Here is a 23,306-nt window from a genome sequence, read left to right on the forward strand (position 1 = left end):
GAATTCGGGCTAACAGAATCATGATTAGTTTGGTCACAAGGCAGGTAATATGTAGCCTCAGAGTAGACAAAGTTTGGCCCAAAAAAGTTATAAAATATGAAGGAGGAATAAAATAAAGCACCGCATGGTTTGAGATGAAAAAAAATTAGCCCTAAATTAGTCTGTAAAATATAAAACATTTACAGGGCTAAAACATAGTCAAGGGTTACGTTTAGCCTTTGATGACTGAAGATGACCCTCATTTGTAGGTGGTGGATTGTTCATTGCATTCCAAGTTCAAACTTTTCTCCCTCATCGTATAGATTAATGTAGAATATTGTTTATAACACTTAGACCCATATAATTTCTTTTATTTGCATTACAAATAAATTGATTTATTGGCAAAATAATATGGTTTGATCAATTTGTTAGTTAATTAAGTTTAAAATAATTATCTGTCCTGTTGATAAAGCCATGCTGCTTTATTGGTAGTAATCAATATAAAATTATTAAACAGGTAAAGGTCACATTTACATATCTTGCTAAAGAGATGATTAGCATGTTGATAAGGAAAAAATAGTAATTAAAAATAAAGAAAAGAGGATGTATGATAATAAAAGCCAAATCTTCTTCTATTTTTGGTTGGAATTAACCACATTAATAATTAGTGACAGTGACCATCATGTTTGAACTTCATGAAGTTGATTAGAGACACGACAATGTACTTCACCTTTTACACCTAATTATTGAATATTTTGTTGTAATTTAGATAATTTAATGTAAAGTATTGCTGATGTAAAAAACTTAAAAAAAAAATATTAGTAACGATCCATATCCAATAAATTATGTGCATGAACTCCAATTTTAACCATAAAAATAATTTTATAGCAAATACACAGATCATTCGTAATGTTTTACCAATTTTGTTTATCTATTTTTATACAATTCGATGACTAAACGATCTTAGTTCTATAAATTGTCGACGAATAGTTTTGAATAAAAACTCATACTCATCTTTTGAGTAGTAAAATATTGTTCTATATATAAAGAAACATGCGTGATTAGTGGAGAAGGATTTTTTCGTGATCTCCGCTGACTGGTTAATCAAGGATACATTAAAATTGAGGACTAAACCTACAAATAAATTAAGATTAGTGACCCCTGTGTTTGTTTATTAATTCATCAGAAAGAGAGAAATAAAATAATTAGAAGATGCATGATGCAATCGGATACGACCACACTGTTTTTTTTTTTTAATACATTGATATCAATATTTTTATACTAAGGGGAGGGAAAGTTCAGCTAAGCTACACAATTGGCAACCTAATTTGGTATCGAATTCGTCATCTACGAGATTCGAACCTAAGACCTCTCACTTTTAAATGAAGAGGTATACCACTATATCGTAGTATTGAATGATCAATCTCATTGTTAGTTGTCAACCCCCTCCCCCTAGATAATATCTCTTTTTTTTTCATAAATAAAATTCCAAGTTACCCAAAAGGCCTAAGCTTTTCTGTTGTTGAGAATAATTATTAAGGCTTATTTACATCAATGTCCCTCGAAACTCAATTATAATCTCATTTTGTTACTTAAAATTCAAAACGTCCCACTTAATCCTCTAAATGTCAATTTTGTGTCTCATTTCGTTAGCTCTGTTAAAATTTCAGTTAAATCATCTTATGTGACAAGGTGGGCCTATTAACTTATCACTTTTATCATTTTCTTTACAAGTATTTAGAAAGAAAAAAAAATTACATGTAAAAATAACGGTATTACAAATCAATTATGCAATATTATGTAAGTAATAAAAAATAATGCATAATAAAATTAGGATAATGTCGCTTTAACTTTCTGATTGCATATAAATTTTCAACATAGAAAACAATTGGTGCAAACGTGATATAAAATTTGCTAAAAATTGTGCACATTCATCTGGGAGTGAGGGAACTCAACTATTCACATTAAAGATGCAAAGGAAGAGCTAAACCAACTCAGCTTTCCAAGTTTAACTTCTTTCATTGAAGATGCTCTTAGACGAAATTAATCGCAACTCCTATTGTACCAAATCAAAACCTTATCATAAACAAAAGGTGCATAGGGGTATCCAATCTATGGTCTACTCGACGAAAAAGTGCCAATCATATACATATTATAATTTAGTCAGTCCAAAGACCTTATTAGAAGGATCAAGACAGGAGGAGATTGTTTGCCCTTCTGTTTAGGTGTCATTTTCATTCTCTTTTATTTTATGCGTTCACGGTTAAGTCACGTTAACATTTATAGAAATAATAAGATAAAAAACAATAAAAATATAAAATATTAACGTGACTTAACCGTGACCGTACAAATAAAAAAAAAATGAGAAAAACGGGCCTCCATCGAGACGATATTTGATTCATGATCAACAATGATATCGACGACAACGACAATGAAAAGGACGACGGGTAGGACGGTATATAGGACACCCTAGCAATGAATTAGAGTAAACTAATCACAATTACTTCAAGAAAAGGCTTTGAAATCATATTATAATTACACGATCACATCCCCGTAGGAACAGTCGAGAAGAAAAATAATATATTTATTAGCAGGAATCATTTTCGGATGCCTTGTTTGTAGGTATTCGAGAGTCGAGAAGAATCCCAGAGAAAATTTTGTAGGTAAAAGAAGATGACTTGGAAAATCATTCCCATTCATTGTACTTGAGGCTTGAGAGAGGCCACCTAAAGTAGAAACTTTATTTAAAATTAAAAATCACTACTACTGTGATTAAGATATGTTTATGTTTCTTTAATAGTTTGTGCCCAACACTAACGATTAGTTCTAGGGTTGAGAAGAAAACAGCAATTTTGTTTGTTGACGCTTAAAATTAGGAGGTCAACAAAGAGCAGTATGATTAACTCTTGATGGGATTTGAGATCACGATTTTAAGTAACAGACAATAATATTGAAGTTGTTCACCCCTAAAATTGAGTTATGTCTATTGTAGTTCTTCGTATTTATATGACATAGGTTATTAGAAACGCTCGGTAATAGTGTATCGTTCCATTCGATGACTACAGGAGGTACTTGCTCCTCGTTAGTCTTCACACAGGCCTTTTGTGAGCCAAAAAGTCTCACAAAGTCTTGGCACTAGAGTATTCCGCTGTTCTCGTATTGGATGGTCAAAACACACAAACCCAACCAACAAATTATTCTTCCACTATCTAAGTAACACGTGGAAGTGAAGTGACGTTTGCTCCTAGTTGCAATGTTTCCTAATCGAATACATGTCGAGCGCTTTGCTCAGCCCTGAGCTGTCAAGAGAATACCACCCCGAACACTTGGTCTGACAATCTTTATGTTTCTTTGTAAACTTCTTTGCTGATAGTCAAACGATACCATGGAGCGGTCAGGCCTCATTCATTTGGTCCTATCGGGTTGGCTTATAAACTCATTGACTTGATATTTTTTCCCACATTAATAGTGTATAATTAATCCTTCTATCTTTACCCCATTAATAGCACTAACACTAACACGTGTGCAGTGTGTTCATGAAATTAATTTCAGAAGGGTACTTTTACCTTGACCATTACCTATCGATATATTTTTTTCTTTCAAATATTGAGTATTTAAGGAATACTTCACATGTCATGAAAATAGAGGAAATGATATAACTTTTTGTATCCTTTCATTTATTTTATGACACGTAAAATACTTGTTTGAATACGGATATGGAAAAAATTTCTCTTATAAAAAGTTTAAAAACTTTATATCTTGTTTGGTACTCTACTTGAATATAACTTTTTAAACTCAAAAACAATTTTCAAATTTTAGGCCTTAAAAACTTGTTTGGTAGAACTATTTTCAAAAGCTGAACTCAAGACTAACTCAAAAATATAGTTTATTATCTAAAAACATAAAAAGTGAGTTTTTGAAGTTTTTAAACTTAAACTCACTTCTTTATTTTCTCTCCCTTCTCCCCTCTCACTCCAAATCTATCTCTCTATCTTTTCTTCTTTCTCTCTCCTCATTTTTATTTTTTATTTTTTACTTTTTTTGTCTCTCCTCCAATCCACTCCCTTCATTCTATCGGTTCTTTCTCTCACTCATCTTCCTCTCTATCTCATCCGATCATTTCTCTTCTTTCTCTTTGACTCAATCATCTCTTACTTTTTTTCCTCCTCTCCTCTTTCTCCCTCTCCTGCGATCCCATCTTTTTAGATATCTTTGTCTAGTTTAAGTTGTAAGATTTAAACTTTTAAATCGCAAACCAATCAAGTTTTTGAGTCTTAAAGAAAGTTGTTTTCAAGAAATGTTATTAAAAAATGTTTTGAGAAATGATAAAAATTTTCAAATAGGATACCAAATAAGCCTTTAGATCATCTCCAACCCTTGGGCTAATACCTAAAATTTTTAGCCCAAAAAATTTAGATTTTAGCTCAAAAACAGCTTTTATACTCCAATCCTTATGACCTAAATTTTTTAGTCTGAGATTATTAAAGAAAAAATTTAGGCTAATTTTTTTCTTTTAAAGTAATTAAAAAAAAAATTATGTACAGTATCATAATTTAATTTTATGAACATTTTAACCTAAAAATATCTAAATTCCGATAAATATTGAAAAATCACTAAATTTGGGTGAATTTTGAGTTAAATATATATTTTTAATTATTTCAGCCATTGGATTTAAATTTAGGTCGTTGGATCTTTTTTTTATCGTTAGATTTAATTATATTCGATCTCAGCCGTTAGATTCAATAAATCCTGGAAGACATGCCCATGTGGGTGGGGTCCCGTTGGTGGTGCCCACACCATTTTATGGGCTAAATCCTAGGGGGGGAATTTGGCTTTTAGCCCACACATTTAACATGGGTTGGGTTGGGTTGGTTGGGAGGGGGGGGTGGAATAAAACCTAAAAAATAACATTTAGCCCAGAGTTGAGTTTGGTCTTAAGATGTCCTTTTCTGACATTGAACACTATTCTTACCTAATGGTTATTTTTATTTTTAACACTCGGTTAAACTCACTTTCTTTGTAATCGAGTCAAAGTGTCACCGCCACTCATATTCACGTGGAAAATTGTGATCGGATGGTTGACATTCTTACTTTTATATGGTAATATGTGATGAATGCAGAAGGATAATTGACAGATTCATGCACGCGTAACGACCTTTGGGATATGGATTTAAGCAACAATATACCATTTGGTCCTAAATGGCTTGCTTTCTTACACCAATTCCTTAAGAGCTAGTGTTGTGGAGACAGACCTACTGAGTAGACAAACAGAGAAAGCATGTTTGACTTGAATATTTTGATCAAACGTGTAGAACGAGTTAAACTAAAGATGGTGTTGAGTAACATCGTCTTTCATGTTACCAGAGTGGGTTTTCTATACTTTGAATTTCATGAGATTTGTATGTGGATGGTGGGAGAGAAACTTACAGCAGAAATGCCATATTGCCATTGCGGGGTTATCCAAGCCAATCGCGCAATGTCAAGTACAGTCGTGTGTGACTACATAAAAAGGGCACAACACAACACAGTTACTTGTCGAACTGGGCATGCTAAAGCGTTGAAACACACAGTGAAACCACACCGCCACCGGCCTTTCATATTACTAACATATAGCCCGACTGTAGTCTGTAGTAATGGATGGAATACGAATTTGAAAATAGACACGAAAAACGTCTATGTGCTGATAAGGATGAGATTTTACAACTTCATGAGCAAAAGTTGCAAGATGAACAGATCAAGAAGAATCGGAAGTAAAAACATAAAAGAAATAAACAGCTCAAGCAGTTTGTCCATCTCTCTTAAGTATTTCCTGTGAGAAGAAAATCAGAGGTCAGAAGTTAATGAATGCCAAACATGGAAACACGCTGAATATTTTTCTCTGTCTCATCAAATATTCCATACCAGTTTGGTTGCGGCAATTGATTGGCGCTGCCTTTCTTTCTTCTCACGTTTGCACTCTCCACACCAGTTGGAAAAATCTTTCTGATATTTCTTCAGCTCCCTAAAGACCGAACTACAAGAAGATTGGGGATACAAAGTAAGTAATTTGGTAAACAAGAATGCATAATTGAGATAATCCTTGCAGTAAAACCCTATGTTTGACAGTTTTACTGTAAGCATACCTAGAAAAGCTTCTGCAAAACTGTTCCTAAGTAAATTCACCGGCACACAGGAAAAAAATCCTAGAATCTAACGAGCCCAAGATCCAAAGGTTACTTAGCCTTAAATAAATTCTATTAATTTCTTAGATGACACGTTTTGGTAATGTATGTTTACAAGGCCATTCAGTGTGTTTTGCAATGTGCACAATCAATTGAGAAAACAATTGAGGACATAGCGTTTAGGAGAAACCAACTGTGTGAAACCGGATATTCCAACATTTCACTGAACTCTACTTTAAGACCAGTTAGGGAGATTGTGCAGTAACCAGAAAGTTAGGGAGATTGTAATATCCTTGAAATCCTTGGGTTAGGTTTCTTGAAATTCTTCTAGGGGGGGATTAAATGTGGAGAACGGTACCTTCTGCACCATAATAGTAAGTTGACTCGACGCCCTGATGTCGTGGCTCTAGCACCATGTCGATGGCGACCACGATGAAGAATGGCATGTCCCGGGACATGAGGATAATCAAAGATTTCCTATAAATAGAATTCCAAGAAAAAGTTCAATACATATATGGTAAAATGTATGAAAATAAAAGATTTATTACAACTATTTATCATATATTAGAAATGATATCCAATATGATACCTGAAAGTCTTTGTATTACTAAAAGATGAAAAATATGACCCTACATAAAAAAATTGATCATAAAGAATAGCATACCTCAGATTGTGTCTCTGAATTAACATGTTTATCACATCGAACACCTCGAAAGAACAAATCTCCACCTGAAAATTGCTTTCCCAAGCAAACATTCAAGGTGACTTCTGAATCATCCACATGAAAACCTGCAATATAAAGCTGTTGCGGATTCATAAAAGCTTAACAAGCTATAAATCTAGCACAGGGGTTTAAGATGAAGACACACATACAGTATTGAACAATTGGACACAATTACGAAAACATAAGGAGAAATAATGCCATATCAGCTAAACCAACAATATAATCAGTAGAAATAACTCAAAAATGCAATAGAGTACATTATCGTCCCGTCAGATACTAAAGCCTCAGTATTTCTCTGCAGTCTACAGCATATCTCCCTCAACTAAGAAAATATAAAGAGTGGAAATGGCAGAGAGATAAAGGCTTAAGTACAAATGTTTCTTTCGAAAAACTAGATCTAAAACCTTTAGATGGATGAGCACCTACCAAGCTCTACATCCCTATCAATTCCATATTCAACAACAAAACCGTGATGAGTATCCAGTGTGGATCCACCAACTTCCGGGAAGAAAACTGCATCAACAAAAAGAAGTATAACCTTATTTCTAATCTTTCACATATAAGAACTTTTTCTAATTACAATTTCACAATACTAGAGATGAAATACCTTTGGAAATAGGACATATAAAGTCCTCCATCAACTTGTCAAGCATGGTTTCCAGGCCAAAGTCATCAAGAACACAACCGTATCTATTCATTGTATTTGGTCGCATGATTCTGAAATTTGTCTCATTGACCCACCCTTGAAAATTTTCCACCTAAGCAATCAGAATTTGATAAGAAAATAGAAAAGGTAACATAAAGGAAAATTAACTTTTATTCAAAATGATACCTCAGTTACTAACAATTCACAGAAATCCGGCTGAAGCATTTCAAATGTATAAACTCCAGGAGAGGGTTCAGACAGTATACTTCTAAAGCTATCCTCTGTGTTCTCACTGATTGCTCTGAGAAATGAGGGGACAAAGAACTTTTCAGCTTGCAGAGTGTACAACTCCCTTTTTAGAGGCTGCAAAGAGGAAGGACCGATTAAGAAGGAAATACTTAAGTTTGTTGACAAGCCATCATGACTAAATGTCTAATGCAGAACTCAAGCCCCCAATCCAGGAGTACCAAAAGAAGGGGCTTAACTTTAATGACTGCAACATTCGACCATGATCCATAAATGTGTTGTTTACATATTACAGCAAGTTTCAAAATGTTAACCGCATATTAGCTGTTAAATGCACCTGATAGTGTGTGATGATCTTCTGCCTGTATTCTCGATGTCGTTGAACCTGTTTATTCAAACAGAAAAAAACATATGAGCCACTCAGGAATGCAGTGACTGCCGGATTGACTAATTAACCAAAGCACATTGCCCCTGCCTGTTCTGACTATATGTTATTTCTACTCAAGCTTATCTCCCTGGACTAGGCACATAAACTAAATCCGCATCAACAATCAAAATTTAACACAGGAATTGTATATCCACATCAATCATTTCTGGAGAATTCAAAGAAATTACACATTCTACCCCAATCGCAACTGAAGCAAACTCATTTCACACATTCATCCAAATATTCAAATTCACATAACAAGAAATTCTGAAACTTCCAATATTCAAATTCATTTTCAGTTTCATGCATGCACCAAACTTGAGGGAGAGAGTTATCATATCTTACACGAGTGCGTTCGCTCTCGGGTGAGTACCGGAGGAGAATGTCCCTCATGTACTGGAGCTTGAGGTCACGTGAGGCATTGAGCATGGTGGGAGGCAAGTAGCGCTCCAGCGAGCTGAAGAGCAAGGGACTGAACTCCAACTGCTCCAGGTCCTCGTAGCTCTCCGCCTTGTGATCCTTGTTCGGCATCAGTCTCAGCCTGTTCGACAAGCTCATCACGCAGTTTCCGTTGTTGCCTGTTCTCAGCGTTTGCGGCGGTGGCCTCCGTCGGTCCGCCACGCCGTCCGTAGCCATAGTCTTCGACTCTTCGTGAGAGAGATTGGGGATTTTCAGAGAGATATAGTGACTGAATTGGCGGAATTTTGTTAGGGTTTTGAAGAAATGAAAAATGAAGAAGAAGAAGTTTGAGCTGCAGGTTAGGGCTTGGGTTCCCTGTGGCGTGGTTGGTTGGTTGGTTGGTTAAACACTTGACAGTGGACGCGCGAGCGGGATCTGGACGTAGGGTCCACCGTGATGACGTGGGGTGGTTTTTATTTTAGTTGTGGGGACGCTCTGACGTGGAGTGTTGGAAACTTATCCACAAATTTTCAAGTAGTGCATTTACTTCTTTTTCCCACCTTTTTCTTTCCACAACAGTTCATTGAGCATTTTTTTTTTTTGGTTTAAATTGTAATTGCAATTTTATCGGAATCTGATGTAATTAATAGGTTACAAACAATTTTTAATACGAATCCGTTGTAATTAAACCGGTTATCATTACAATCCTACTCGAATCTGATGCATTTTTTTCAACAACAATTCATTCCGCACTTTTATTTTTGAAAATGGCAATTACAATCTTATCTGAATGAACCGAATCTTGTGTAGTTAATAGGATACGAACAACTTTCTAAACGAATCCGTTGTAATTAAACCGGATATCATTACAATCCTATTCAAATTCGATGCATTTTTTCAACAATTCATTCCGCACTTTTGTTTTTGAAAATGGTAATTACAATCTTATCCGAGTGAACCGAATCTGATGTAGTTAATAAGATACGAACAACTTTCTACACGAATCTATTGTAATTGAATCGGCTATCATTACAATCCTATTCGAATCCGATGCAATCTTGACTTACTTTCTAATTATTTAGACAAGGGATAGCAGCCTTAGCTAAAAAAATAGTGTCTTAATATGCACTCAAAATTTGAATCTCTCTTTTGTATAATTTAATTAGTATGAATTAAGGTATCATTTGTATTAAAAAAAATGAACCGTTGAGTTTTGATTTTTTTTTTTAATACGAGAAATACTATATTAAATTAATCTAAATCACAAAAAAAAAAAAAAAAAAAAAAAAAAAATCGAACTTGAATGCATTAAGAGAAGCACACTGCTCCAACCAGGTAAGTGGACTGTTGATCTTGTTTTGGCAACATACACTTGGCACACCATTCTCCCCACATGAAACAAATAGGTAGAAGAAAAACATTGAAGAAACATGAGGGTCATTGTTTTCCCTTACATTTTCTTTCAAAAAGACAAAATGGATGTATACCCTTCCCCTCCCTACCTTGGTAAGCCCTGCATATGTAAGAATGTACACCCAAAAACCCTGGTTTTTCCCACTAAATCTTACCTCTTGACTACTGTTCACCAAAAACGAAAAGACCAAGGGACTAGAAAAACAACACTCATTGAGCTCAAGTTTTGTTACTTCCCCACATAGCCATAATTCTGCAAGCTCATCTCCTGGATTCCATAAGCCGCGTTCCATTCGCCTGTTGCGCTGCTGGCTCTGGGATAAGTTGTTGGCTTTGGTCACATTGTTGATGACGGGTAACTTGACAATGAGGTGAACCTGCATGCTGGACTACGATGGCTGCTGCACTGAATGCTGGAGCAATGATGTCATTTCCTGCTGCTGCTCCGTATTCTGTTGTAGCAGCTGGACTGGTGATCTCATTACCGGTTGCATCCGCTGTTGGACCGGTGATCCCAATTCCTGTTGATGCATCTGCCGTTGCATCTGCAGCTTAAGTGGTGATCCCAGTCCTGGTTGATACATCTGCGGTTGTAGCTGCTGCCCAACTGGTGATCTCATTTCCGCTTGATACATCTGCGGTTGTATCTGCTGCTGGACTGATGATTCCACTTCCGGTGGATGCATCTGTGGCAGTATCTTCTGCTCAACCAGTGATCTAATTTCCGGTTGTATCTGCTGTTCAAACGGTGATCTCATTTCCAGTGGATGCATCTGCAATTGTAGCAGCTGCTGGTTGCTTAATTTACTAGTCACGCCTGGAAAATTTGATATGTCCACCGAAACCCCAGTCCTCAAGGCTTTCCCTTGGCCTTCTGCGGCCCTCAGATGATCAGAAACCGGGCCAAGAGGCAGCTTGCTGTCATTTAAACCAGATATTTCACTGCCAAGATTGTTAAACTGACCTACATTGCCAACCCAAGGCATCCGTCCTCCCAATTCCGTAGGAGTAGAGGACCTCAAGCCCATGTCATTACCCAACAAACCAAGACGAGAATTTCCAAGTACCTGGACTCCACCCCGTTCAATCATACCTAAACCACTTGGAGTTACTCCTCCACCTCCTGATCCCCCCTGCATGAATTGATTTCGTTGTTGTTGTTGTATTTGCAGCGTCTGATACATTGAATAGGCACAATTATTCAGAATCTGCCGGACTTGCGGCATCATCAATTTTCTTGTGTAGCAATGCTGAGAGCTTGCTTGGGTATACCAGTGTCCGGGAGTTGTGCAGCTAACTGTATGATTTCAGGTGGGAGAAATTGACCTCCAGAGAAAATGTTCTGTGAAAGGCGTTGCATGGATATGGGACTAAGTCCTGAAGGTGATAACCTTGGGGTCAGAGTTGAGGAAGGTAGGACGATTGGTCGAGCTGATGGAGTGGCACTAATACTAGCACTATGCCACTGACTGCTGAAGCCCCCGTCAGCCTTGGGAGAAATCGGCTCTACTTGATAACTAGATAGGTAGTACCCTTCACGCTTCATCTGTCCAAAAGAATGACGAAAGAGTAAATACCGAAGTATTATTTTATGTTCTGAGAAACAAACCTAATCCATGAAAACACTTACCAGTGTGGTGAACTGAGTAGCCAAGAGGTATGCAGAATGCTGCCAAGAACAACATATAAAATCAGATGCTTTCTTCATCAAATCTACACAAGCAACGCGATTCTAAGATGTAAATTGGCTTCTGTTTCTTATTATATACAGTTTGCTAACGGAGGCTGGATAGATTTTAATCTCAGTAAAATTATAATCACAAAATAGACCTACTGTTGGTTCGAAAAAGAAAATTGGAATAAGGAAATATGGGACCGCGCAAATAAAAACATGGGACACCGCAATTCGGAAGTAGTTGACAAAAGATATAAGTGCTCATTAGTTACTTGAAATATCAGGGAAATATCTGTAAACCGTGAGCTTTGCAATGTAAAATAGACCACAGGGTAACAAACTCAAAACAGATGTCAGGGGATTAATAATCGAGATTTATTGCATTCCAAAAGGAGCGTCGCAATCATATATCAGAAGAGGAGACTCTGAATAATCACAAATGGAAACTCACAGTGCTAGTAGAAGCTGGTAGAAGAGGATAATCAATTGAAAACATCTCTTTTTCGGTTCCATAAACAACACTTGCTTTCATCATTCCCTCATTAAGCTTCTCCGATATGATCAGTCTGACCTGAGCCTCTCTATCAACGATGGGAGTCTCATTTCCTAGGATTGCATAGAATTACTCAAATGAGAAGAAAGGAAGCGATAAGGGTTGAAAATTACATATATGTACATATATGACATGCATAGAAGACAAACATAATCAGTTCTTTACCTTGATGGATGTGAGACTGACGTAGAAAAGTCAATGTCCGAGTTTCATAAATACCGATACCACAGTCCAGAAAGCATTCTTTGAGAGAAACTTTATCTGTGGAAGTATTCTCCCACTTTCTGTTATCTCCTGAAGATAAGAGTTGGTAAGAAACCAATGGAGTTACGGAAGAAAAGGGTTTCCTTCGCAAAAATGGGTCCAATTTGTACTCCCTGTTATGTAGTCCATACCTGATGCATTACAAGGCATTACACATCATAACAAGCAAGACTGCAGAAACAGAACTATTTGCAGTATAACTGGCATAACTTTAACTATGATATTACCTCACAGTCACTGCTTGAATCTTCAAAAAGCTCTCAGGGAAAGATCCAACTTTAGGTCTTGATGACCGAGATGAAGCAAGATTCATGGAAACATGGTTTGCATCAGCAGCATTGGTATTGCCCATGCAAGCACTAGAATCATCAGTCTTTTTTCTGGAGCGTTTAGGACGAGGATTTGTTTTCTGCTTTGGAGGAACAACTACCTCTGATGGCAGAAAGGTTATGTTTGGAGAACTTGCAGACGCACAATTCTCAGGAGCCGCAACCTGAAATATATCTGAATCCGTCCTCAATTGAGAGACACTTCTGTGCATCCTCATAGTTGTATTTTCGTCAACAGGTTGACCCCTGTGTATCCTCATATTAGTAGTTACATTATCTCTTAATTGAGATGATGATTGTTGCTTTTGTGATTGCTGGAGATAAGACTGAAAAGGTATCCTGTCCATCACATGGTGCTCATTTTTGGTCTTCCTAAAATTTGAACTGGGAAAACTATCTTTTTCAGGCTCTAACTTAACATTAGAAGTGTCGAAAGCAGCCTGCAGCTCTGAGATTCCTTGAAAACCTCGTGTCTGACCATTATTTATTATCACCGAGGGACGCACTTTCTCCTGGATTCTTTCATGTACAACTTTTCCACCCTCACTGCGTTGATGCAACAAATTTTTCTTCCACTGTAGATAAGGTAGAAGACTGGTTTCAGCTTGGCTTCCAGTAAGCTGCTGATAAGAGAAGTCCACAGGCTCTGGCTTGGGTTTCTTTAGCATTGGTGCTTGAACTGCTTGTGTTTCACATCTGACTCTCTTATCTAGAGCCGATGAACCAGGCATACCCAAACCATTATTTGAGTAGTTAAGACTTGGTTTGGGTAAAGTGGCAAAATCAGATGCTGCAACCATCGGTAAAGAAGCCTGGCTACAATTATATGCACCTTTAGATCGAGGCTTGTGATGTCAACAGATCGGAAAGTGAGCTCCCCAATTCTCTTGAAGAAGGTTGTTTTCTTGTGGATAATAAGTTCTCTCGTACAACATTGTGCTCTGAAAATGTAATGCCTCTTTCTTGATACGATAAACCAGCTAGAGAGCTGCAACTCTGAGTAGCACAATTAACGGTAATGTCAGCTACACGATGACAGTTGTTGAAACCTATGTCGGTGTCTGATGCATCACTCAGCTTTCGCCTTTTCCAGCTCCACACAATTCCAAGATCGATCTGCTACAAAATGTAAGAGTTAGGTAATATGCTTCATGCATTTGGAACTTTGGCACACATTACACGAATTCTATCACTTCCAGTACCTTCTTTCTTAAGGATTCTCCAGAGTATATGTCCTGCAATGGCTGTGGATTTAGATGAAGAGCAGGTTGCAGAGCCTTGACAATTTGGGACTCAACTTCCTGAACAAGAACAGGAAATGAACATGAAACGAGGCAATAAGCTTGAGTGGAAAGCCGAGGAGCATACAGATGCTCACTACGAAAGTCTACCAACCAAAAAGTCTCTGTAGGTCCAAGAATTATTGGAGATTGACAAGATGTCTTTGACAACATTTTCCGTGCGCATATGCAAGAGAACCTTGTGAACACTTGGAACTTTATTTATAGGAACAGTCGCTCTTTCTTGGATCAAACAACTGCGGTAATCTTGAATCTGCGAAGGAAACATCTTTCAAGAAGACAAACCTACCATATCTAATGCCAATGACCAACTAAACACTAAAACAAAGACATCACCTCACAAAGGATGGCTCCATTGACATATTTGCAGGGTAAGGCATCAAAAACAGCTCCAGGTAACCAACCACACTCAATCGCCTGATAAACACGACAAATATAGAAAACCAATCGCTTTAAGGTTAAGAACCTGCAGCTTGCTTTAAAATATTAACGAATCGCTTTAAGGTTGAACAATATTCGAAGATTTTATCTAAAAATAAAAGAAAAGAAGATATCAAAGTTCCATGACCGTTCATTCCAGCATTTGATGTTCAATAACAACTAAACAAACCCCAATATGTAGGAACTTTTTTTTCAATAGCTCTATCCAATATTCCCCTAAAAATTTGTGATGTTTGCGGGTTTTAGGAAAAGAGGTAAGCTGTTTATCTGGCGATAAAATGCGTATGGAAACTGACCTTCCTATCTTAAAATTTTAACCGGGTTTTAGGAACTCAAACAATTAACAAGCATAAAATGCAGCACAAGCAGCATAAGTAGAAGCAATCGACCATGAGTGTCGTCGTGAAAAGCCACTGGCTATGACCCGTTAAGATCTAAGTACAACAACAAGATAGCAAGGCTCATCTAACAAAAACTTAAAGTCACTGCCAAGACATTCCGGTGAATCGCACCGCGCAAATAATGAATCACAGACTTACCGTAAAAAGTTTCTCTGATGCTCTATCATATGGATGCAAGTGCTCTGGTACGCCATTGAGCAGCTACAAAAGCATTAAGGTGTGCGTTAATGGCCGGTGGAAAGATTACAAATGACACTATAGTTTAACAAATGCAAGCAACTTCTGTAAGAATCTATCGTCATAATTTCTGACCTCGTTAGCTTTTCCCACGTTAAATCCATTCTCAAACAACTTCAGTGAAAAGCATACCTCAAAATCTGCACGAAAAATTGACTCTCAACAAAAAAAAAATTCTCAGCAGATCATAAGCTTACAAAATCAAAGTGGTGCGTTACCCTCTGAAACTGAGTGGTTTTGAGGATTGACTAATACACTTGAAGGATCAGCAGCAGCAACCTTAGCTCCCATCCCAGTACAATTAACCTTCACAAAACCATTGGAAGATTTAATAATTTAAAACCCTTACAGGCACTTGAAAATGTGTTTCAACTAAACATCCAACTTATTAACTAAATTATTTTTTTAAAACGTCCATTTTATATAACAAAAGACAACAATTAAAGGCGAAATTTTGCATCCAAGCTCCCGAGTTTGATTCTCCTTTTCCAACATCGCTTGTATAAAAAAGGGCAATCTTTCGATAAAATAAAAAAAAATCGAAAGATGGGGGAAAAACAAAGACACATAAACAAGTGACAGTTCACTCTCCATCAACCTTCAACCATGCAAACAACAAATCACAATTACAGGGAAAAAAAAAAAAAAACAGGTGGTGCTATCCAAACACTCATTTTTATCTTCCACACCTCTCTCTCAATTTTTAACCGTCGGATCGAATAAATTGAAGAAGATCAAACGACAGAAATTAACGAGAATGTGTGAGAGGTAAAAATAGGTATGCATATAACACCACCCGAAAAGAAACCCATCAACCAAAACCACATAAATGTCATAGAAACCAGAAACCCCAAAATCCAACCGAGACAATAAAACAACAATACAACGAACAACAACCGATCAATCAAAATAATACTATGAAACAGGTTGAATAAAGGGTTGGCTGGTGAAAAACTCGAACTCATAACATCTACAAGACCTCGTTCTCTCGCTGCTGAGGGTCAGAACCCGAGTCGTTTTCACTGCTGTCTTTCTCCTCAGTCGGAAGCAGCTTCGGTCTGTACCTCGTACCCGTCTTTGCAACCTGGAACGACACACCCATGTCTCCCTCACTTCACTCAGAATTTCCTCCACCACCTTTTGGTTACACAGAAAGGAAACGATGAAATGGGTTTGAGAGGGACGGCGGGAATGTGCCCTAGTTGTATCGGAAACTGCCCGTTTCGCTCTGGTTCTCGGAGGGTCACGATTTATAGGTTGATAACTTAGCCATGAACAGAAACACGTAGTATATATACAGCTCCAAATCCAATATAGTATTACATGGAAACTCTATAAATTTACAGCTTATGCTGTGATGGCGTTATACAATTTTGTTTTATCTTTATATTGCATCGGTGGATGTGGGGGCTCTTGAATTCAATTCACTTTTTGGAATTTTTCTGGGACTTCTGTGTTAAGGCAACGGCCATTTTGGCACTTTATGGTTGCATGAGTGAAATGTGTTGATCATGTAGGTGATTTGGTGGGAAATGGATCTGGTCTTATTTGCATCTCCAATGTGATAAATCACTCACCTGGGGAATGCTGTGGTGTAGTTGGGCTGCATCGTTCTTTATGGGTTCTAATCCTTATACATGACACATCAACATCAAAACAAGTGGAGTTTTGAAGCATTTTCTTGAAGGCTTTTTAGCTTAAGGGTTTTATAAGATTGACATAACTCCTTACTTTGATATCTAACAATAAAAATTAATATAAGTGGTATCTGAGTTTGTCCACTATCAATCATTTGATGAGTTCGTGAAGAATTTGTCAACGTGCTCGTTAAGCGGAATGGTTGGTTTGACAAAAATACTCTTAAAAAGGTAATCACATGGTCATTTACATGACAACTTAATAAAGATATTGACAGATTTTTCCCAAAATGACCAAAATAATATACGGACAAACTCAATGACTACTTCAATCGACTTTCACTGTCATAAACCAAAGTGATGAGTTATACTAATCTCAAAAACCATTTTAGATTAAAAAAAAAAAACAACAAACCTATTTTGAATAGGGTTGAATGTTACACAAAGCGAAATTTTTACTATGCTTCAGTTTATGACATGTGCTAAATAAACACAAAGCTAATGCGGCCAAGGACTCAACAATGGAAGATTGTGGTGTATTTTATACATCAAAGCATACAAGAAAATTCATACTAAAAGATATACATCATTGTAATGTAACATTTATTTGTTTGTTCGTGATTCATCTGTTCAACTTCCAGCTTAGTTAATCTCGAATAATGATAAACCGTTACAAAGAACAAAAAAAACAAATACCATTAAATAGAAAAACACCTGACAACATATAGTGCAGCCAAACAAATACCAGTATCATAGCTGCAAGACACGAATGAAAACAAAAAACAAGATTGTTCAACTGTTCACTAAAAATAGTTAGTAACGTGATCTAATATAGAAAATTATTTTAACTGCATTATACGTTCCCATATGTAAATTATCACATCCCGGCCCGGGGCGGATCACTTCCCGGGCCCGCTCCACCACCATAGCACGATATTGTCCGCTTTGGGCTCCGACCACGCCCTCACGGTTTTGTTTTTGGGAACTCAAAAACAAAACTTCCCGATGGGTCACCCATCCTGGGAATGCTCTCGCGCGCTACTCGCTTAACTTCGGAGTTCCCATGAAACCCGAAGCCAGTGAGCTCCCAAAAAGCCTCGTGCTAGGTAGGGATGAGAATATACATATAAGGATCACTCCCTGGGTGATGTGGGATGTCACATAAATAGAAGAGCACGTCTAAACAAAAAAACACCTGGTAATGTATAATGCAGCCAAATAAATATCAGTATTATAGCACCAAGACACGAACGAAAAAAAAATATTTGTTTAATTGTTTACTAAAAATAGTCAATAATGCGATATGGTATACAAATTACTTTTGCTGCATTATACGATCCAACGTACAAATAGAAAATTACCTAGCAATGTTAGTGTAGCCAAACAAAACCCAGTATTATAGCTGCAAGACACGAACGGGAAAAAAAAAAAACAAAAAAACAAAAACAAAATTGTTCAACTACTTACTGAGGCATCCCATGGGTATAAAAGATTTTTTAGTGTGCTGGTAATGCGATTATAGAGACAAGCGTTATAGTGCAATTGATTGAAAACTGAAAAAGAAAATTCAACTAATTATATTATAACAATTAATGTTCAAAACTGTGTTTTTAGCATATTAAAAAATTCTGACCGCATGTGAAATAGAAATCAAGGTAACAAGTAAAACACTAATATCATTAGGAGTTGACAATCATTTGTTTATTATTTATTAACACGTGTTGAATTTAACGTTTGACTCAGTGTTCAAATTGAAAATGGGTGGGCCGTGGGCTTCAAAGACAAAAAGGAATGTTTTAATATTTTATGGGCTAGGCTAAGAAGAATTTAGATTTTCTCCTAAGCTAATGAAGAGGATCCTCTTCATCAATCATCCTGGGTCGTTGGATTTTTATCCAACGACTACAATCATTATAATTTTAAAAGGACCTTCCTGTTTGTAGCCATTGGATAAAAATCTAACGGCTCAGGATGATTGATGAGTAGGATCCTCTCCATTAGCTCAGCAGAGGATCCAAGTCCGGCTAAGAATATAGCTCACCAAATGAAGACATCATATAGAAGTAAATATTATCTTCCTTTTTTCTTATAAAACGGAAATTATCCGTTAATACTTAATTCACCATTTTCAGAAAAAGGAAATTCTCCTTGACCTTTACCAAACATAAAATAAAGCCTCCTTTTTTGTTTTTTGGAAAAAATAATAAAGCCTCCTTTGGCCTATGTCAAACTTGTCATACAAAGCAGGCGTCTGGCTCTTTTGTCATGTCCCGTGGGAGGTCGGTGACTCGGTTTCCTTTTCATTTCATTCTCTTTTGTTTTTTTTCCTAATTACATTTTTTATAACAAATAAAGAAAAAAATGAGATCAGTTAGTACTATGATTTAGTAGTATTCCTCTTCACTTGTAAGTGAGAGATCTTAGGTTCGATTCTCACCAAAGACGAATTTGAACCATATTGGTGCTATTCCATTGTGAGACTTAACCCATCATTTTTCCATTAGTGTGAATTATTGTTTGTTTAAAAAAAAACAAAATTTTCATTAAGTGTAACTTATAATTCTTTAATGTATAGCGTTATATCATTATTAAAAAAACAAAAATCAGTAAAAATCAAACTCGCATCAATACATAATAATTAATTTATGCCACCTCACTAAAGCGTTATTTGAAAAATGAAATAATCACAATTTCCTACATAATCATAGTTTTTTTTTTTATTTTTCCCCCGCCAACCTAAAACAAGCCGCATTGGCAAAGCTGTCAATTGTTAGGTAAGGGTAAACGTGACCCGACCCAATGATCGTCATTTGGCAAAGGGTAATCTGGTAAATCACACAATGATACAATAAGGGCCGTTTGGTAGTCTCGTATGTTGCTTGTCCCATTACAACTCGTAAAGCCAAGTGCGGACTCACCAAGAATAACGTCTTATTTTTATATCACACCCTCTCTCTTTCTCTTCGCACCCACCAAACCCCTCCGTCAGGCTTAAACATTTTCTCGGGAAACAAACAATCAGTCGACCTCTCCAAAGTAATTTCGAACGTCTCTGCTCGAAGCCATGGCCTGTTCCAGCTTAGCGAAGCTTAATGCGGCGTCGTCTCAGTGGATCGGACAGCAGTCCTTCACTCAGCGTCCTGGATCGTCGACTAGCCTCGCTACTCGCCGAGTCGCTGTCCCGATCCGTGCCAAGGCCTACACCGACGAACTCCTCCTAACTGCCGTGCGTATTCTCTTTAACTTGTTTTCGTTTCGCTAATATTTATGCACAATTCGAGGTTTTTGTTTGGTGATTTCATCGCTGGCTGAAAGTTTGAATCTATTTTAGACTGATCATTTTCTTAATTTTTTTTGTGATTTGATTTGATTTGATTTGTTTGTCCGGATGTGAATTTGATTTGTTTGCTTAATTCAACTGATTAATATGTCTTGCTTAATCAATTGATTAATATGTCACTATCACTGTCTTGTCTAGTAGTATTCCGCTTATGAAACGTCTCATGTTCGACTCGCTCAGACGGCGAGTTTCTTACCTAATTATTATGCTCATCGTGTGGTCTAGTGCTATTCCTTTCAGTTGATTAGTATATCACTATCACTACGGTGTCCAGTAGTATTCCGCTTCACTAGGAAGTGAAGGGTCTCATGTTCGACTCGCTTAGATGGCGAGTTTCATACCTAATTAGTATGGCTTATCGTGTGGTCTAGTGCTATTCCTCTTCAATTGATTAATATATATGTTCTTGTTTCCTATGGACTTCCTAAAGAGAATAAATAGATTTGGTGTTCGATAGAATTGTTGAAGATTTTGGTGACTAGATTGGAAAGTTGTGTTTCAACTTTCCTGTGTAGTTTGATCTAACACTGCTTGTAATTGATTTTATTGATTTCTCAGTCACAGCTCTATTATTATATATTTTAACTCGTTTTTGCTTGTTTTTGGATGGTACAGAAAACTATTGCATCCCCTGGTCGAGGTATACTCGCTATTGATGAATCAAATGCAACTTGTGGAAAGAGGTTAGACTCGATTGGGTTGGACAATACCGAGGTTAACAGACAGGCTTACAGGCAGCTTTTGTTGACGACCCCTGGTCTTGGTGAATACATTTCTGGTGCCATTCTTTTTGAGGAAACACTTTACCAGTCTACAACCGATGGGAAGAAATTTGTGGATGTTTTGCGCGACCAGAAAATTGTACCTGGAATCAAAGTTGATAAGGTAAGATGCCACTAGAAATCTGGGTTCTATATAGTTTGTGAAATTTCTTTACATACTTCAGATGAGATCCTTGATTGTCATTCACGTGCTTCTTTTGTGGTTCAGGGTTTGGTTCCCCTCCCCGGGTCTAACAATGAGTCTTGGTGCCAAGGCTTAGATGGATTGGCTTCACGTTCTGCGGAGTACTATAAGCAAGGTGCTCGTTTTGCTAAATGGTAAGTTAACTAGTATCTCTTGTGGACATCTGCTATATAGAGTTTCTACTATTGTTCAGTCCATTTGGTCTATTCTAGTTAACAGATAAACTTATCGAAGTGTCCTCTCATTGAAATGTGCAGGCGTACAGTTGTTAGCATTCCTTGTGGTCCTTCTGCTCTAGCTGTTAAGGAAGCTGCCTGGGGACTTGCTCGTTATGCTGCCATTTCTCAGGTATGTTCAATTTTAGATAGCTATGTTAGTTGGATTTGGTAAAACATTTTATGTTGTAAGAGTGAAATTATTTTTTGCCAACTTGAAAGTAAAATATAGATATTTCCTTTTTTTTTTTTACCCATTGGTAATAATTGTAAAACATTCTGGGTATGATTCATTGGTATGACATTATTTGCAGGACAATGGTCTTGTGCCCATTGTAGAGCCTGAGATTCTTCTCGACGGGGACCACCCAATCGAAAGGACACTTGAAGTTGCAGAGAAGGTCTGGGCAGAAGTATTCTATTACTTGGCCGAAAACAATGTGGTGTTCGAAGGAATCCTTCTTAAGCCTAGCATGGTTACCCCAGGGGCTGAACACAAGGAAAAGGCTACTCCAGAAGCCATTGCAAAGGCTACCCTCACAGTACTTAAAAGGAGAGTTCCTCCCGCAGTGCCAGGAATCATGGTAAGATTGTTGCAAACAATACCGAACTGTACAACTTGTTTTTTCACCTTCTGGCGTTGTTGAATATTACTACAATAATATTACTAAAAGAATGTAATACTCATGATATTTGTTACCATCGACCCATGGGCTAATTGATATTTCCTCTGTTTACTTCTCAGTTTTTGTCAGGAGGACAATCCGAAGCAGAAGCAACCCTCAACCTTCATGCAATGAACCAGAGCCCCAACCCCTGGCATGTATCCTTCTCGTATGCACGTGCCCTCCAGAACTCTGTGCTTAAGGCATGGCAAGGACGTCCTGAGAATGTGGAGGCCGCACAAAAGGCACTTTTGGTGCGAGCAAAGGCAAATTCCTTGGCTCAGCTAGGAAAGTACTCTGCCGCAGGTGAGGACGAGGAAGCCAAGAAGGGTATGTTCGTCAAGGGCTATACATACTAAGCCAGAGTCTGAGGTAATTCATTCCTCTCCTTGGGAGTTGAAACTCGAGACGGGTGTAATTTACAGCAGTTTCTTTTTCGGTGCTAGCGTATGCTTGAGTAAAAGCTTTTTGATTTCTTTCTTCCCCATTAGAAGACTCGAGGGCTTGAATAAGACCGATGATAAAACGATATGTTTTGCAAATTGTAACTTATGAAGGTGGGAGTAGTGAAAGTATTTCTATCCTCTCAAGGTTAAGATCCTCCTATTTATTTGTGATTGTTGAGATTGTTTCGTGCTTCCTGTCTAGTAGTTGACTGAGTTTGGAAATGCTTTTAAAATGATTAACAGCGCTTTGGAATCAATCTTTATGTAAGTGTATGTGAATCCTGGAAAGCACTCAAATTCTTTGTTCAAGAAGCACATAACTAGTGCAGTATTGCATAAAAATATAAGCAATCTTGAAGAAGCATCACTTCCAAATGAGGCCGATATGCACTTTTTCCTCTCAATGACATTTTTAGATGACAATAGCAACTCCTTTTCTGAAAATTGACGTGAAATATTAGAATTACTATGAATTTTTCTCAATTTCCTCAGGTACACAAATAAAAACTATGTGAGTGCCACAATAAATCCGTAACTCAATGCCTAAATAAAACCTTCCAACCCTATACCTTGCACATAAGTTGTCATCTAAAATAAATTTTTTATCTGGAAAAAGTGAAAAAGCATGTATATTTTCTTGTAAAATCCGGGTAGAAAGGAATCTGGATAGGATCATAGGATCCGAGAAGCGTGTTTGTTCATCGTACATCATCTGGTCAGAAATGATTTTAAATAATTTTATTTAAAATTAAACACAAACAATACCTGACAAAAATCGATCGCATAATATACTATGAACGGACATGATTTATGAATTCTCTGGATATTCACCGAAAGGATC

The 23,306-nt window shown here is 37.1% G+C and overlaps 4 protein-coding genes across 5 annotated transcripts; 1 reads left to right on the forward strand and 3 right to left on the reverse strand.

The window, feature by feature from the left end:
* Positions 1-5,529: 5,529 nt before the first annotated feature.
* Positions 5,530-8,970, reverse strand: LOC103948131 (2-oxoglutarate and iron-dependent oxygenase domain-containing protein CP2). Its single transcript, XM_009359129.3, has 9 exons — positions 8,529-8,970; positions 8,094-8,141; positions 7,697-7,873; positions 7,472-7,622; positions 7,291-7,377; positions 6,805-6,929; positions 6,499-6,617; positions 5,881-5,992; positions 5,530-5,788 (listed from the first exon to the last, which is right to left on the reverse strand). The coding sequence occupies exons 1-9, from the start codon at positions 8,817-8,819 to the stop codon at positions 5,756-5,758; spliced, it is 1,143 nt and encodes a 380-aa protein (XP_009357404.2). The 5' UTR covers positions 8,820-8,970; the 3' UTR covers positions 5,530-5,755.
* Positions 8,971-9,872: 902 nt separating this feature from the next.
* LOC125477803 (protein PHYTOCHROME-DEPENDENT LATE-FLOWERING-like) lies at positions 9,873-13,616 on the reverse strand. The gene is made up of 5 exons (XM_048585276.1): positions 12,715-13,616; positions 12,389-12,618; positions 12,122-12,276; positions 11,626-11,664; positions 9,873-11,541 (listed from the first exon to the last, which is right to left on the reverse strand). Exons 1-5 carry the CDS (start codon positions 13,614-13,616, stop codon positions 11,224-11,226), a joined length of 1,644 nt encoding a protein of 547 aa, XP_048441233.1. The 3' UTR covers positions 9,873-11,223.
* A 34-nt stretch (positions 13,617-13,650) lies between these two features.
* On the reverse strand, positions 13,651-16,651 carry LOC103949464 (protein PHYTOCHROME-DEPENDENT LATE-FLOWERING-like). Of its 2 annotated transcripts, none has more exons than XM_048585277.1 (8): positions 16,176-16,651; positions 15,415-15,502; positions 15,272-15,336; positions 15,098-15,160; positions 14,454-14,534; positions 14,212-14,370; positions 14,019-14,117; positions 13,651-13,935 (listed from the first exon to the last, which is right to left on the reverse strand). In XM_048585277.1, exons 1-8 carry the CDS (start codon positions 16,296-16,298, stop codon positions 13,651-13,653), a joined length of 963 nt encoding a protein of 320 aa, XP_048441234.1. In that variant the 5' UTR covers positions 16,299-16,651. The 2 variants fall into 2 exon arrangements, with proteins under 2 accessions (XP_048441234.1, XP_009358865.3); XM_009360590.3 differs by having other exon boundaries at positions 13,651-13,932; positions 16,176-16,649.
* Positions 16,652-19,793: 3,142 nt separating this feature from the next.
* On the forward strand, positions 19,794-22,609 carry LOC103948139 (fructose-bisphosphate aldolase 3, chloroplastic). The gene is made up of 6 exons (XM_009359139.3): positions 19,794-20,059; positions 20,789-21,058; positions 21,164-21,273; positions 21,397-21,487; positions 21,669-21,938; positions 22,100-22,609. Exons 1-6 carry the CDS (start codon positions 19,898-19,900, stop codon positions 22,376-22,378), a joined length of 1,182 nt encoding a protein of 393 aa, XP_009357414.1. The 5' UTR covers positions 19,794-19,897; the 3' UTR covers positions 22,379-22,609.
* Positions 22,610-23,306: the final 697 nt, after the last annotated feature.

Source organism: the organism of the source record quoted next, unplaced genomic scaffold, assembly GCF_019419815.1.
Source record: "Pyrus x bretschneideri cultivar Hongxiangsu unplaced genomic scaffold, Pyrus_bretschneideri_v1 Contig22, whole genome shotgun sequence".
NCBI lineage: Eukaryota > Viridiplantae > Streptophyta > Magnoliopsida > Rosales > Rosaceae > Pyrus > Pyrus x bretschneideri.

Bases quoted from the DNA above. Each gene is read 5' to 3' on its own strand.
- LOC125477803 (XM_048585276.1), bottom strand. From the start codon at position 13,616: ATGGTTGCAGCATCTGATTTTGCCACTTTACCCAAACCAAGTCTTAAC. The intron at 12,619-12,714 runs GTAATATCATAG...GTAATGCATCAG, and splicing joins ATTCAAGCAGTGACTGTGAG to GTATGGACTACATAACAGGG. The intron at 12,277-12,388 runs GTAAAGAACTGA...ATGCAATCCTAG, and splicing joins TCAGTCTCACATCCATCAAG to GAAATGAGACTCCCATCGTT.
- LOC103949464 (XM_048585277.1), bottom strand. From the start codon at position 16,298: ATGGGTGTGTCGTTCCAGGTTGCAAAGACGGGTACGAGGTACAGACCG. The intron at 15,503-16,175 runs GTCTTGTAGATG...GGTTTTGTGAAG, and splicing joins CTCAGCAGCGAGAGAACGAG to GTTAATTGTACTGGGATGGG. The intron at 13,936-14,018 runs GTACTGGAAGTG...TACATTTTGTAG, and splicing joins GAGAATCCTTAAGAAAGAAG to CAGATCGATCTTGGAATTGT.
- LOC103948131 (XM_009359129.3), bottom strand. From the start codon at position 8,819: ATGGCTACGGACGGCGTGGCGGACCGACGGAGGCCACCGCCGCAAACG. The intron at 7,623-7,696 runs GTATCATTTTGA...CTGATTGCTTAG, and splicing joins GTGAATTGTTAGTAACTGAG to GTGGAAAATTTTCAAGGGTG. The intron at 6,618-6,804 runs GTATGCTATTCT...TTCTATTTATAG, and splicing joins ATTCAGAGACACAATCTGAG to GAAATCTTTGATTATCCTCA.
- LOC103948139 (XM_009359139.3), top strand. From the start codon at position 19,898: ATGGCCTGTTCCAGCTTAGCGAAGCTTAATGCGGCGTCGTCTCAGTGG. The intron at 21,488-21,668 runs GTATGTTCAATT...CATTATTTGCAG, and splicing joins GTTATGCTGCCATTTCTCAG to GACAATGGTCTTGTGCCCAT. The intron at 21,939-22,099 runs GTAAGATTGTTG...TTTACTTCTCAG, and splicing joins CCGCAGTGCCAGGAATCATG to TTTTTGTCAGGAGGACAATC.